This window comes from Manacus vitellinus, unplaced genomic scaffold, assembly GCF_001715985.3.
Source record: "Manacus vitellinus isolate BGI_N305 unplaced genomic scaffold, ASM171598v3 scaffold_19_pilon, whole genome shotgun sequence".
Taxonomy (NCBI): domain Eukaryota; kingdom Metazoa; phylum Chordata; class Aves; order Passeriformes; family Pipridae; genus Manacus; species Manacus vitellinus.
In genome coordinates, this window is record NW_021939395.1 from 417235 (window position 1) to 430668 (window position 13434).

Sequence of the window (13434 nt, forward strand, 5' to 3'; positions counted from 1 at the left end):
CATCCTGCAGACTCCTCAGTTTGTCACCTGGGCACTGGGGCACCCGCCTGCTCCCAGCTGGTGGGAGAGGCTCCCTCTCCATGTCCCTTCCCAGCAGTGCCAGGGCTGGCAAATGCTGCTGAGGAGCTGATGGGGAACAGCACGGCTGCCTCACTGAGCAAAGCTTGGACCCACTCCCAGGTCTCATCCGTCCCCCTGCTCCCCTCCTGTGGGTGCCTGGGGGGACAGAGCAGGGTGGGGGAGAAGCCCATGTGTTGGGATGCAGCTCAAATCCCAGGGATGAGGAACGGACTGGGGCTGGTGGGCGCTGCTTCTGGCACAGGGGAATTCAGGGTGAGCTGTGCCTGACCCTGGAGTGTCCCTGGGGCTCAGGCAGCAGTGGTGCCACCTGCTCAGGCCCTTCACAGGAGAGGCCTGACCTTTGGGAAGATTTTTAGCTATTATTGTTGCAAAAAATGCTGTAGTTTAGACTAGGGAGGTGAGACAGAGCTGGAACAGGAGCTGAGGGGAGAGCTGGGGGGGCCATGTGGGTGCTCCTGGGGCAGCACTGGTCACTGCAGCCATACAGCCTCGGCCAGGCACTGGGGTGGCCCCGTGGGCTGGGCTGGAGCTCAGCCTGTTGTACTGGTGGTGGCTCGATGAGCCCTGGAGCATTCCAGCAACAGGCACTGTTGTCATAGGGCAGGAGTCAAATCTCATTCCAGCTTTCCATACCTCAGAAAGTAGGGTACCCATTCCTGATTGATGTGAGCACCTGAAGAGGTTGAGGGGAGGGAATGTGGCCTAGTGCTCAGTGCCCCCGGCACAAAAATAACTCCAGGTAACCCAATTTCAGCTGAAGTTCTTTATTACTCATCCTCCTCAATGAACTGCTGAAAGGGAAGATGGTGCTTGTGCTCCTTTGCATTTAGGTGTCATTGAGGTTTCCCTGGGTGTCCTTCACATGGGAAATGAGCTGGGGAGGGGGTGAGAAGAGCTGCTCTGAGGACAGAGCTGAAGGGTTTAGGAATGTCAGGTAGCACAGGTAATGCCTGGGGTGTGGGGGTGGGTGATGGTCTGCTCTGAAGGGGATGGTTCTGAGAAGGTTGAACGAAGGGTGTTTGTGCAGCCCTTGGGTGCTGTGAAAGGACAGGCCGGTGCTGAGCCCCGTGGGGGCTTCGCTGTGCCCCTGCACAGGGGGTCTGTGGTGGCAGAGGTGGCTGGTCCTGCCGGGCGGGAGCGGAGGGACCCGGGAGGGCACCGGGAAAGCCACAGGCAGCGCCAGTGAGGGCAGCAGTGGAGGAGGTGTGCAAAGGAGGTGGGGATTATTAAATCTGTGCACCAAAATTGGTGCATCTCTTGTCAAAGCTCATACATTAAGGGGTTGAATTCAGCCTCGTCCTGTTAGCAGATTTCTGATGACTCCAAAGGGCTATTCCCATAGGAATGCAAAAAGCAAACCTTTGCAGGATGATAATAAAGGCCACGGGCTGGTTTCCCATGTGGATTGCCCATGGGTCTGTGAGCTGCACCTGTCTATTACGGGCTGAGCCTGATTTAGTTTGAAATGATCTGAAGAACATCAGATAAGTCCTGATCCAGTAAATGTGTTTATACTTGACAAGGAAACAAGTGATGAGTCAGGAAGAACAGTTCATTTATGGCTTGTCTAGCAAATGGGGCAGTGAACAAAAAAGCTGTGATCTGGACCTGCATGGGCTGCTCTCTGAGTGAGAAGAGGGTGAGTCTGAGGTGCAGGTTAGTCTGACAATAAGTAACTTCCGAATTTTCTGCAAGCCCCCAAAACCCATGGCTGTGCAAGGTCCCCCTTGCAGGGAGTCGCTGGTTCCAGTTCCCTCCTGGCTGGCTGTGGGTGCAGCCCAGGGGATGGGGTGGCATCAGACTCACCTGTAGAGCAGCAGCTCCCCAACCCCCGTGTCTGTAACCTGCAGCCAACAGACCCAACTGGTATTGATGGGTGGCACAAAAAGTAATTCAGCCACAAAAGGGCTTGTACAGAGTTGTAGTTGTACAGTGAGTCTGGGAACTGTGTTCGGCCAACTGTAGTTGAGTGTCAGGGCAGGAGATCAAACTGTGGGGTTTGGTGTTCTGGGAGAAAACCACCAAAAGCCAGGCAATAGATAGATGGATGACATTGAAAAAATGAGAACCCAACTCTCCATATTTCAGTGCTTTTTAATTGCTCATTATTGTTTGCCTCTGCAGTGCTGCACTGTGCAGAGTGCCTGGGTTTTCAGTCTTCGAGGACTTTTCTCCTTGGAGATCTTGGTCTAAAAGCCTCTGCTGTGTGTGGGCGAAGGGCAGCAGTGCAGGGCAGGGGTGCTGGAGTGTGGTGGAACAGCAGTGACCCAGCTGCATTTTGGGGAGCCAGTGCTCATGCAACGTCTGGCCATGAACCACTCCTGCAGCACCAAAGGCAGAACTGTACTGTTTTCCCAAAAGATACCAACTTCCAACATAAGTTTTTTTCTGGAGAGTGCACTGGGAAACCAGCACTGATGTGGTCTCCTCCTCCTTCTCCTTCTCCTCTTCTCCTCCTCTTCCCATCCCTCTCCCTCTCTTCTCCTCATGCCACTGCCCCCGGTGATACCGAAAAAGCCCGAGCCCATTTCTCCCAGCAGTACCCAGCACCCATGTTCCATTTCTCTGCTGTTTTAGGCAAACAGAAGTACCTGTGTGCCAGCCGGAACGACTGCACCATCGACAAGTTCCGACGGAAAAACTGCCCCTCCTGCCGCCTGCGGAAGTGCTACGAGGCCGGGATGACGCTCGGAGGTATGGTCAGGGTCCCCTCCCGGGTCCCTGCACATCACTTGGTGTGTGAGCAGTCAGGAAATGGCTGCAAAATGAGGCTGATGGAGCCCGATGAGCTTCAGGAAGCATTTGCAGGGTTCTAACACCAGAACTGTGAATTTCACTAATTTCTGTTTGCATTTCAGAAAGCATTCTTTTCTCTGATTTCTAATGTTGTTAATCTGAAAAAATGCAAACTGCCAAGTGAGTTGGTTCTCACTCCTGGAGCCTCAGAGCAGAGCACTCCCCTCTTTTGATGGGATTTTTCCCAGCAGAAAGGGGCAATTTCTTGGTGAAATTACAGCCCCGGTGCTTTCCTTCGCTGGATGGAAGCCGTGCCTGTGTCCCTGGTGAAGGTCCTTGTTGCAGTTTGTCTCCGTTCCCAAACCTGTAGCCCTACCAAAACCTGACAGAGTGGCCATATCCAAAATCTGAGGTTTTCTGTGCAAAATCTGGAAACTACAGTGGGTGGCTCCACATTGAACTGATTTGATGAAACCCTTCCCTGGGCCCTGGCACAGGTTGCCCAGAGAAGCTGTGGCTGCCCCAGCCCTGGAAGTTCCAAGGCCAGGTTGGATGGGGCTTGGAGCAACCTGGCCTAGTGGAAGGTGTCCCTGCCCATGGCAGGGGTGGAACGAGATGAGCTTAAGGTCCTTTCCACCCAAACCATCCTGTGATTCTGTGATGTAGAGTGAGGAAGAAAATACCCTGGAAAAGGGGACTGAAGGACCTGCCCCCTGCTGGGAAGCCCTGGATTGAGGGGGTTATGGGGGAGGAACTCCAGCACAGCTTGGGTGGGCAGTGGGGAGCCCAGGCTGCTCAGATGTGCCAGTGTTTTGGGTTAAATCCTGACCCCATTGCTGGGATGGGCTGAGTCTCCGGGGGCTGCTGGGCTGCCACAACGGTGTCTTGAAGGACTTGTTACTGAAGTGGTTCTGATTTGTGGCTCACCAACGAGCAGAGGGTTTAGTTTTGTTTCTTCCCAATGGTCCCGAAAGGTAGTGCAGTCCTAATCCCCAGTTTTTAGCTTATTTTTAAGTGCTTTTTCCTGGTGAAGTTTCCTTAAGTAGGAGAAGACATACATCAGCGTAACCTTCTTCTGCAGGACACACTGACAAAATTAATGCTAATATGAACACACACCCCCTTCTTTTTCCTTCAGCTCTTTGGGTCACCCTGACCTGTTCTGCCTGGTCTGTTTTACATTTGGTTTGGATGTCGGTATAAAGGCAATTGTTACAAACAGGCAGGCTTGTGATTGCCCACAGTAGCGTCTCCCACGGTGGAGGCAGAGCATTTGTAATTGCTCCCAGGCTCCAAGCAGTTGTTTTTAACCGCTGGCTAATTACTGTCGCTGTTGGGGTACAGCCTGGCAGCCCCGCGGCTCTCGCGGCGCGGGAGGAGGAGGAGGAGGTGACACACCGAATGCCTTCTGCCGGCTCTGCTCTGGCACAGGATGACAACATCTTGAAGCACTTCATTATTGCTTGAGATCACTGTGACCTGCAAGCTGGAATCCATTAAACAGGATCTTCTCTCCTGAATGACAGTGTGGAGAGGGAAAGACGAAAAAAAACCAAACCACCAAAATAAAAAAAAAGAAAAAACCCCAGTGATAATGCAATTTCTGTGTGCTTGGTCCTGCTGGTGAGCTGGCTGTGCCTACCAACCCACCACCCTGTGCCTGCTGCCAGGGCAGGTGCTGAGGGATCCTGCCAGCCCCCGTGTGAGGTGCCGGGGGCTGTTCCCATGGGATGCCCCAAGCGCCTGTGCCTGCAGCCAGAGCTGGCAGCTGCCCGTGCTGTAGGACATCAGGGCACCTCCAGCCTGGCCACTGTGCCCTGTGGGTCCTGGCTTGGGACAAAATCTCCCAAACATGTGAAATTCCATTAATTTTGTTGGTGGTAGGGCTGGAAATCTCCTGTGGTAACAGCCGAAAGCCTGTGAAAGCCCAGGCTTGAGGCACAGTTGTGTTTAACCCTAATTCAGGTCCAGCTGCTGGGGGCAGAGCAGGGCTCCCATCTCACACACACGGTGGGTGTTGATGTGAGCCATTCCAGCCAGGGGGAATCTGACACGAGTTTTGCAGAGCCGTTGCAGTAGTTAATTATGATCAGTGTTGTGTTGAATGTACCTTTTTTTCATCATCTGCCCTTCATTTCCAGCGATTGGATCTTTATTACAACCTTGTTTGCTCAGTTGAAAAACCGAGTTTTATTGAATTTCTCTCCCTGCAGTGGATATTTGTTGGCTGTGACTCAATAACCCTTTTGCCTTCTGCACAGCCACCTGGGTGACATTCCTTACCTCCTTGCTCCAAGGTGTGTTGTCAAATCTTCAGTGTTCTCATGGCTCCTGCAGTTTGCCAGCATCTGTCAGCACTTATCTGCAGACCTCGGTCTGTCTGTTCAGTGATCAGTCCTTTGTGTTCATCCCTATTTTCCCATCCATGCATTGCTATACAGACTGGTTGAGGAAAAATAGTTAATTCTGGTTTGGGGATGAATGTAGACATTTACTAGCAGAGAGCTGTAAGCCACCCTGGTAAGAAACAAACCTGTCTGATGTTCAACACTTATACTTGCCTTTGAGATGTGTCATTGGGGGGTTGCAATCATTCAGCAATACTGTCTGATTTTATATCCTTTGAGTTCTTTTCATTCGCATGGGCCTGATTGACTCAGATCTCTTAAAGGTGTCTGCTGCACCAACAATGTTGTAATTATCAACTAAAATTATTGTGTCAGATAAGACTGATAGCTTGACAGGTTCAGGTTTTGACAAGCCACATGTTGAAGTTCATAAAAATTTCAAAGAACAGGATGTAAGTCAAGTCCCGTTCAGCTCTTCTGTGTCCTGCCTGCAGCTGAGCTCAGCATGTGCTGCCAGGGGCAGGATGTCTCCATTATTAGTGCAAAAGCAGCTTCTTCCAAGTCCCCAGAACTTGCTTGAGTCCTGTAATTCACAAAAAATTGGTTCTGGAGCCCAGAGTGCTCCTCCCTCAGGGCTTCAGAAGTGCCTGCCAGGAGGGCAGTTGTTCGAACTGTGCTCCCCGGGGGTTCTTGCACTGGTGAATATTTTATTGTGACACCATGTAATTGTGTCCTCTAAGCTTTTTTCCAAATCCATACCGTAGTTGCCCGGTGACTCCCGAGCCAGCTCGCAGTGGTGCTGCAGGGGGTTTGGGGCGATGCTGTGCTGCAGCTGCACCTTGAGGCTCCTGGGTGCTGCTGTCCCCCGTCCCTGGTGGCAGCTGAGCAGGAACACCCCCTGTTACAGGGTTCCTCCCACCTTGGCTTGAAGAAATGCAGTGTAGAGTTCTGCCCAGCTTAGCTCATCCTAGGAAAAAAACATTACAGATGTCTTCAATTCCTATTTTTCTATTTCTGTTTTTGTTCCCGGTAGCTGCTGAGTGGGAGCTACCACCACAAAGAGGTTTGGCACAGGTGCTGAGTATAAACCAATCTTTTCCTCTGAAACTTTTTTTCACCAAGTAGCATCTGTATTTCAGTGAGCTGTGGGACAGCTGCTCCTGGAATGCCCAAACCCCAATAGCGCAGTTATCACACCCTAGCACGGAGGGGTCTGGTTTGTGGCTGCAATCTCAGAGCCAGCACGGTTGGTCCTTGCTCTCTTCTTACTTCACTCAGGATTTTTTAACACTAGATAATTAAATCTTAAGGAAAACCCCCACATTTAAACCAAACCATATGTGTATCTTATACATGTGGGTTTGGCTCCATTCACACCCAGGACCCGGGGCACTGGTTGTTTCTAAACCCCAAAGGGTTGTCCAGCCCTGGCACAGCTGCCCAGGGCAGCAGTGGCGTCCTGGGGGCATTTAACAGCCCTGTGGATGTGGCACTTGGGGACATGGGTTACTGGTGGCCTGGGCAGTGCTGTGACTTCAGGAGGGGCGGGAGACAGGGCCCTGCCACCCGAGCGGGCGATGGCCAGAGGCCGTCACGCTGCCCTGTTTTCCTCTTGCACTCCTTTATTTTTGTTACTCATGTCTCCTCCCTTTTTACAGAGCATCCTGTCTTCATTGCCCATACACCAGATCATCTAGAGTACAGTGCTTAGAGATCAATGTTTGCAGTTGATTTACAGGGCTGCACTTTGACTTGACATTTTTATGTCTCGCTGCTTATTTTTCTAATTACAGCTGAAAGGAAATTCAAGATAAGTATCATGTAATGAAGGAGCCAACCCCCCCCGAGGACAACTGGTTTAATGTCGTATTCCCTGCTTGAAGGAAGCCATGGGCTTTTGTTCTCTAATTCGTGAGGGTTTGGAGTTGGTGAGGGGTGGCAGTAGCAGCCCACCTGTGCCAAGCACTGTCACACAGGTATCAGTGAGGGAAACACAAACTCTCCAAGGGCTCTGGCATTGCCTCTGGAGCACTGGTGTGCCTTGCAGGCAGACCAGCAGCTGTGGTTAAGAGCCAGCTGTGTGGGACGAACGCTTTGTCATGGTGCCATGGGCACAGTCGCTGATGGGGCTCATGAAGCAGTGATGCCACCTCTGCCCAGGTCTGCTCCCCATGGTTTCAGGCCCTGGAATTGCCTGCTGGCTTCTGAAATGTGTTTTCCATAATGTATGTGTGATATCTGGGAGAGCCTGGATGTGGGGGGGCAGGTGTTGCAAAGAGAAGGCTTTTATCTCAGTTGCATCCCACTTTCACTTTGGCCTGGAATGGAACAATCCCACTTGGGTATCCAAGTGCAATCACTTTTTTCCCTAGAACATGATCATGTGCTGAGTTTATCTTCTTGTGAGCAGTTGAGTCAGTCACCTCACTTTTCCCTGGATGATCTCTGTGTTTATGGGGGAGTTGGAGACCAGTCATGGCTGAGAATGTAAATGATGCTGGTTCTTTTCCATGTTACATTAACAAGGAAATGGATTTTGTCGTGCAGTGTGTGGTCCCCTTGTCCTTAGGTGAGGGCTGCAATGCCGGGGCACTCCTTGGGCAACGTCCACTAAGGGAGGAGCGGCTGCTGGTCATCACTTTTCCTTTCCTCGTAACTATAAGTAGGGCCAAGAAGCCTCAACCTTTTTTTTTTCTTTTAATTTTTAAGTCTCACACTGAACCGTGTACTTCCCACAGCCCGCAAGCTGAAGAAACTGGGTAACCTGAAGACACAGGATGAGGTGGAGGCAGGCAGCTCATCCAGCCCCACGGAGGAGCAAGCTCCCAAGCTGGTGATGACACGCATCGATGGCTACGAGTGCCAGCCCATCTTCCTCAACGTCCTGGAGGCCATCGAGCCCGGCGTGGTGTGTGCTGGCCACGACAACAGCCAGCCAGACTCCTTCTCCAACCTGCTGACCAGCCTGAACGAGCTTGGGGAGCGGCAGCTGGTCTACGTGGTCAAATGGGCGAAGGCCCTGCCAGGTGAGGAGGAAAACAAACAAATCCCCTCCTTTTCCAGTTCCAAAGCCCCCATCTGCATTGGCAGGGTGCAAAGGGAGCGGTCTGCAGCCCGTGTGCCACCGTCACACAGCTCCTGGGGCAGTGCTCCGTGGGCACTGTGAGTGTGCCCTCCCCGGGCAGCAGCCACAGCACTGGGGGTTGTCTGGGGGGCTGGTGACGGGAGGGGGGGCTGGGGGTGATGGAGGATATCGGAACTTGTGCTGTGCCTTGCGGCAGCCCCCGGCCTGGGCTACCAGGTGGGCACGGGGCACTCGCCCCTGGGGGCTGCTGCTGCTGCTCAGAGTCCCGCTGTCCTCCCCCTCTCCCAGCTCCAGGCCGTGTCCTCCAGCCCTGCAGAATTCCCCTCTAAACAAGTATTAGCCCTGTCCCATGACCCACCTGAAGTGGTGAAAAGGGTAAATTCCACCCGCTAATTAATTGGAATATGGCAGAAGAGCAATGCAGGATCCCAAAGGGCTCTTTCCTGGCAGTCACTTGGGTTGCCTGTGTGATGGCCTGGTGGGATATATTTACGATTCCTTTGGAGTGGTGCTACAGGCTGGGAAGTTTCTAGATGCCAGTCAGCAGGTGCAGTAAATGGAGCATCCCAATGACAGATGGGTTCACTGAACCAGGTCTTTGCAGGGTCACTGGGTGGTGACACACTGCCTGTTCTGTGTTGTAATCCCACAACCGAGTGAGTGGGATTGCAGAGGGCTGAGCTCACTCTGGGCACAGCAGGATCCAGTTCACCTCTGAGCATCTCTGAGACTGGGATGTGGGGCTGGTTCCTAATGCCTCACGTGCAGGGTGACACAGCCAAAGGAGGAGACCGAGACACAGTAAATTTACCACTCTGTGTCAGACCCTGGTGATGAACTGTGGTCAGGTGTCTGATGCTCCCAGGAGTTTAGCAGCACCCTGGACTGGTGATGCCAGGGGGATGTTGGTCTGAATACCCTTAAATGCAGAGTAGCCCATTCTGTTTCTGATATTCTTGTCACTTGGCTTGTAAAACCAGGGACAAATCGTGCTTTCTCTTTGCTTATGTATGCCAGCCATCAAGATCAGACACAGAGACACCACCAAAGCCACCCTGGGGCTGAGGCCCTGCAGTAGTGATGATGGAAAGGAAGAGTGCTTTGGAAAACATTTTCCATCTTAACCACCCCATTAAGAAAGGGTTTTACTCTCCTGAACTGCACCTGATGCTGACCCCTTGGTGTGTGGCTGTGCCAGCTGCTACCCCACTGACCCCCGGGGCCAGCACCCACTGTGCCAGGGCAGCATCTGGGCAAGATTCATTCCCCTGCTGTTTGGCTTTGAGAGCTCCCCAAGCCACAGAGAGCCTTGCCTCAATGGATTGTAATTATACACAGGAGATGTTAAATTGCTTTAATATTTGATTCAAAAAATGTATGATTGTCTTTAAACTCAATTATATTTGCCTATTTACAAGTGTCTGGAAAAAAGCAGTGTTGGAGGTGGTGTAAACATGCCAGGGATTTAACTCTGAACTGCCATCTGGGCATAGGAAATTTGAATTTAGTTGCTATTTTTGTCTCTCTTGCAATGCAGCCGAGGTTTCCGTGCTCATTTCCACAGTCATTAGATCCATGCAGTGTGTATTGGACAGAAACCAGAGTGTCTGTGGCCACGGGGTGAGGCCTCAGGGTTACCTGCTGGCTCTGAGCATCACATTAAAATCCAGCTACTTAAATTTGGTGAAGTCCTAATGGGACTTTCTCCCCTCCTTGTGTCCAAAGTCCCCTTTCTCCCCTTCCAGGGGCAGGTCTGTGCTTGGCTGTCCCTGATTCCCAGTCAGAGTCAGAGCCCTGGGCTGCCGGCCCTGCAGCTGTGTCACCGCTGGCGTGTGCATGTCCCGGGACGTGCTGAGCTTGGGCTGCAAACTGACCACCTTGTCCCAGAGGAGCACTGCAGGAGAGTGGAGTCTGCGTGGAAACAGTCCTGGGAACTGCAGGAACACAACATTAATTTGTAACATCCCTCCCTCATTGTTTATTAGGATTTCGCAACCTGCATGTGGACGACCAGATGTCAATAATCCAGTACTCTTGGATGGGCCTCATGGTGTTTGCTATGGGGTGGAGATCCTTCACCAACGTCAATTCCAGAATGCTTTACTTTGCTCCAGACCTGGTCTTCAATGAGTAAGTGTGAAACAACACCAGCCTAAGCCAGGCTTTGGGTCAGACCAGGTGACAAACTGAGCATCTCGTGCTCCGACCTGCCCAGCCCAGTGTGGCAGGTCCTGTTCCCTACTCCAGCCACCCATGGTGACCTCCAGCAGTAGGGAGGGCACTGTGATGCCTCTCCTGGTCCTTCGCCCCGCTCCCCCAGCCTTGTCATGGGCTGACTCCCACCAGGGCAGCCGGAGCTGCTGTGGGATGAAAAGCTGCTCCGTATGGACCTGTCTTTCTGCTAAAGGGTTTGAGCTCCAGTTTCCAGCTCTGTTGGGCAGCTGGAGAGAACAGAAACAGAGATAATGTGTATTATAAGGTCCTACTGGGCTCTTCCTGATGTACCATCAGCTTAGAGCTGGGGAGGATTTGCTGGCACTTAGGTAGAAGAGCCTGAACCTAATAACTAAGCACAGCGCGAGGCAAACCCACACCTCCCTGGGAGTTCCAGCTTGGTCTTGGATCCCTCACAGATAGACATGTCTGGGGAATCATTGCAGTTGCTCCTCAGATGAACCCTGCAAGTCCCCAGTTCCATCTATTTCCAAAGAGGGTTGGTTGCACACAGGCATTTTGGAGAATGTTCCTGTCCTGCCTGCGGCATTGCTGGGACAGAGCTTGGGCCCTTGGCAGCGGGGATGTGCCAGGCGAGGGGGTTGCTGGGTCGAGGAGCGTGTCCCCCCCCTCACACAGCTGCACTTTGGTCTCGGTGCCATCCCTGCCCATCTTGCCCTACCAGGTACCGCATGCACAAATCCAGGATGTACAGCCAGTGTGTCAGGATGAGGCACCTCTCCCAGGAGTTCGGGTGGCTTCAGATCACACCCCAGGAGTTCCTCTGTATGAAGGCTCTCCTTTTCTTCAGTGTTAGTAAGTACCCACACCCTTTCCTCCTCAGAACTCCAGTACCTGCCACTGCATCACCCTTGAGGTGTCTGGTGCTTTCCCTGTGCCTGGACTCTCACCTCCCAGGGGGAGCTGGGAAGTTCCCTGCTTCAACCTTCCTCCTGCTCTCCTGTTCCCCGCTCTCTGGGCTCCTCTCACTGTTTCCTTCCCATCCCACCCAGTTCCAGTGGATGGCCTGAAGAACCAGAAGCTCTTCGATGAGCTCCGCATGAATTACATTAAGGAACTTGACCGTATCATCGCCTGCAAGAGGAAGAACCCCACCTCCTGCTCCCGGCGGTTTTACCAGCTCACCAAGGTCCTGGACTCCGTGCACCCGGTGAGAGAGGACAGGGAAATGTCCATCTATACACGTAAGAAACAATATAAGAAAGAAAATTTACAGTGAGAATGATCATTCCCTGGAACAACCTCCCCAGGGTCAGGCAGCCCTATCACGGGGAGAGTTCAGATGCAGTTGGACAGGGTGCTGGATAGTCTCATCCAGGCTCCCTTTCCCAGGCAAGGTAGAACCTCTGCTCTATATCTTTCTGGTGAAAACGCTACACAGGGACTCATTTAACCCCCTCTCTTCCTTCCCCAGATTGCCAAGGACCTGCACCAGTTTACATTTGACCTGTTAATCAAGGCACACATGGTGAGCGTGGACTACCCGGAAATGATGGCTGAGATCATCTCTGTGCAGGTTCCCAAGATCCTGTCTGGAAAAGTCAAGCCTATCTACTTCCATGCACAGTGATCTTCCATAGGGACCCCCGAGCTGCCTCCCCCATTCCAGCCATCTCCTGCCTGTTATTTCTGCACTACTGTCCTGCAGTGCCTTGGGGAATCCCTCCACAGTGGTGGCCAAGGGGACAGGCAGTGACAGACCTGCTGGGATTCCTGAGATTTCTGTTTTCCTGAGGTACCTCTGAACTGAACCCCCGGCCTCAGCCTCTGCCCAGCTCTGGCTGCTTGTGGTGATGGACAGGGACTGGCACGGAGCAGCAGGACCCCACCTGCTCTTGTCTCTGTGTTTGTCGCCGTGACTCCAGCGGCCCAGGGCCACAGAAGAGTGGGAGAAGTGCCAGTAGTTGGTGGGTTTGGGGTGTTTTCTGTACGCAGAACATGACATGAAGCAGGTTGCAGCTCCGTGTTTGGCTGTGGGTGATGTTACCGGCCTCCTTTGGGATGTTTTCTTTGCATTATGGTGCTGGGAAGCAGATGAGTTCAAACATTGCAGCAGAGAAGCAGAGCAGAGCTGGGGGATGAGGTGAATTTGCGGCCGAGGAGTTCCCAGGCCCTGGGGCCGCCGTGGGATGTGTCTGGCCAGCCCGGCCCCGGGACCCGCCTGCGCCGCCGGGACACGGGCGACGGAGCGGATGGGCTGCAGCCAAAGGCTGCCGAGGAAGATGACCTTGGAAACCCCCCAATGGCAGCTGGCTCCTGTTTTCCACCTAGGATGTTTGTGCTACAGCCTGTCTGGGTCTCAGTCAGCCCCGCAGGCCCCCCGGTGCTCGGCAGTCAACGTTCCCATCCTTGCCAGCTGCTGCTCCCTGACAAAGCCGAACCCACCTCCAGAAGTGCCTGATGCCCTCGGAGCTCCCACCTGCCTGGCCACCCTGGGCCCCTGCAGCCCCTGCCCAGCCCCATGCCCGCTCTGCTGCTGCCGCTCTCCGCAGACCCCGGATTCCTGCTGCGCTCTTTCCCTTCGTTTGTCCCAGCTCTTGTTTGCAATGCTGTGGAACCAAGAGGGGGCCAGGATCTGCAGGGCCTGTGGAGCCACGGGACTCCTCCATGAATCCCATCTGTGGAGAAGCAGCTGTGGGAACTGGCCGGTGCCACCGCGGTGCTTTGGGGGGCTGGAAAGGAAGAACCAACCCTCATGTACTCACTGTCCCACGTGCATGGTGCCACACACACTGTCACACACACACTGTCACACACACTGTCACACACACACAGTCACACACACACTGTCACACACACACTGTCACACACACTGTCACACACACTGTCACACACTGTCCCACATACACTGTCACACACTGTCCCACATACACTGTCACACACACACTGTCACACACAGTCACACACACACTGTCACACACACACTGTCACACACACTGTCACACACAC

The 13434-nt window shown here is 53.1% G+C and overlaps 1 protein-coding gene across 1 annotated transcript in view; it reads left to right on the forward strand.

The window, feature by feature from the left end:
• Nucleotides 1–12429, forward strand: part of AR (androgen receptor) — a 38732-nt gene extending 26303 nt beyond the window's left edge. The window contains exons 4-9 of the mRNA XM_025894942.2: nucleotides 2659–2775; nucleotides 7904–8191; nucleotides 10236–10380; nucleotides 11150–11280; nucleotides 11478–11635; nucleotides 11900–12429. Of these exons, the coding sequence (XP_025750727.1) occupies nucleotides 2659–2775; nucleotides 7904–8191; nucleotides 10236–10380; nucleotides 11150–11280; nucleotides 11478–11635; nucleotides 11900–12055 (995 nt within the window). The 3' untranslated portion in view covers nucleotides 12056–12429. The remainder of the gene's footprint in view (nucleotides 1–2658; nucleotides 2776–7903; nucleotides 8192–10235; nucleotides 10381–11149; nucleotides 11281–11477; nucleotides 11636–11899) is intronic.
• Nucleotides 12430–13434: the final 1005 nt, after the last annotated feature.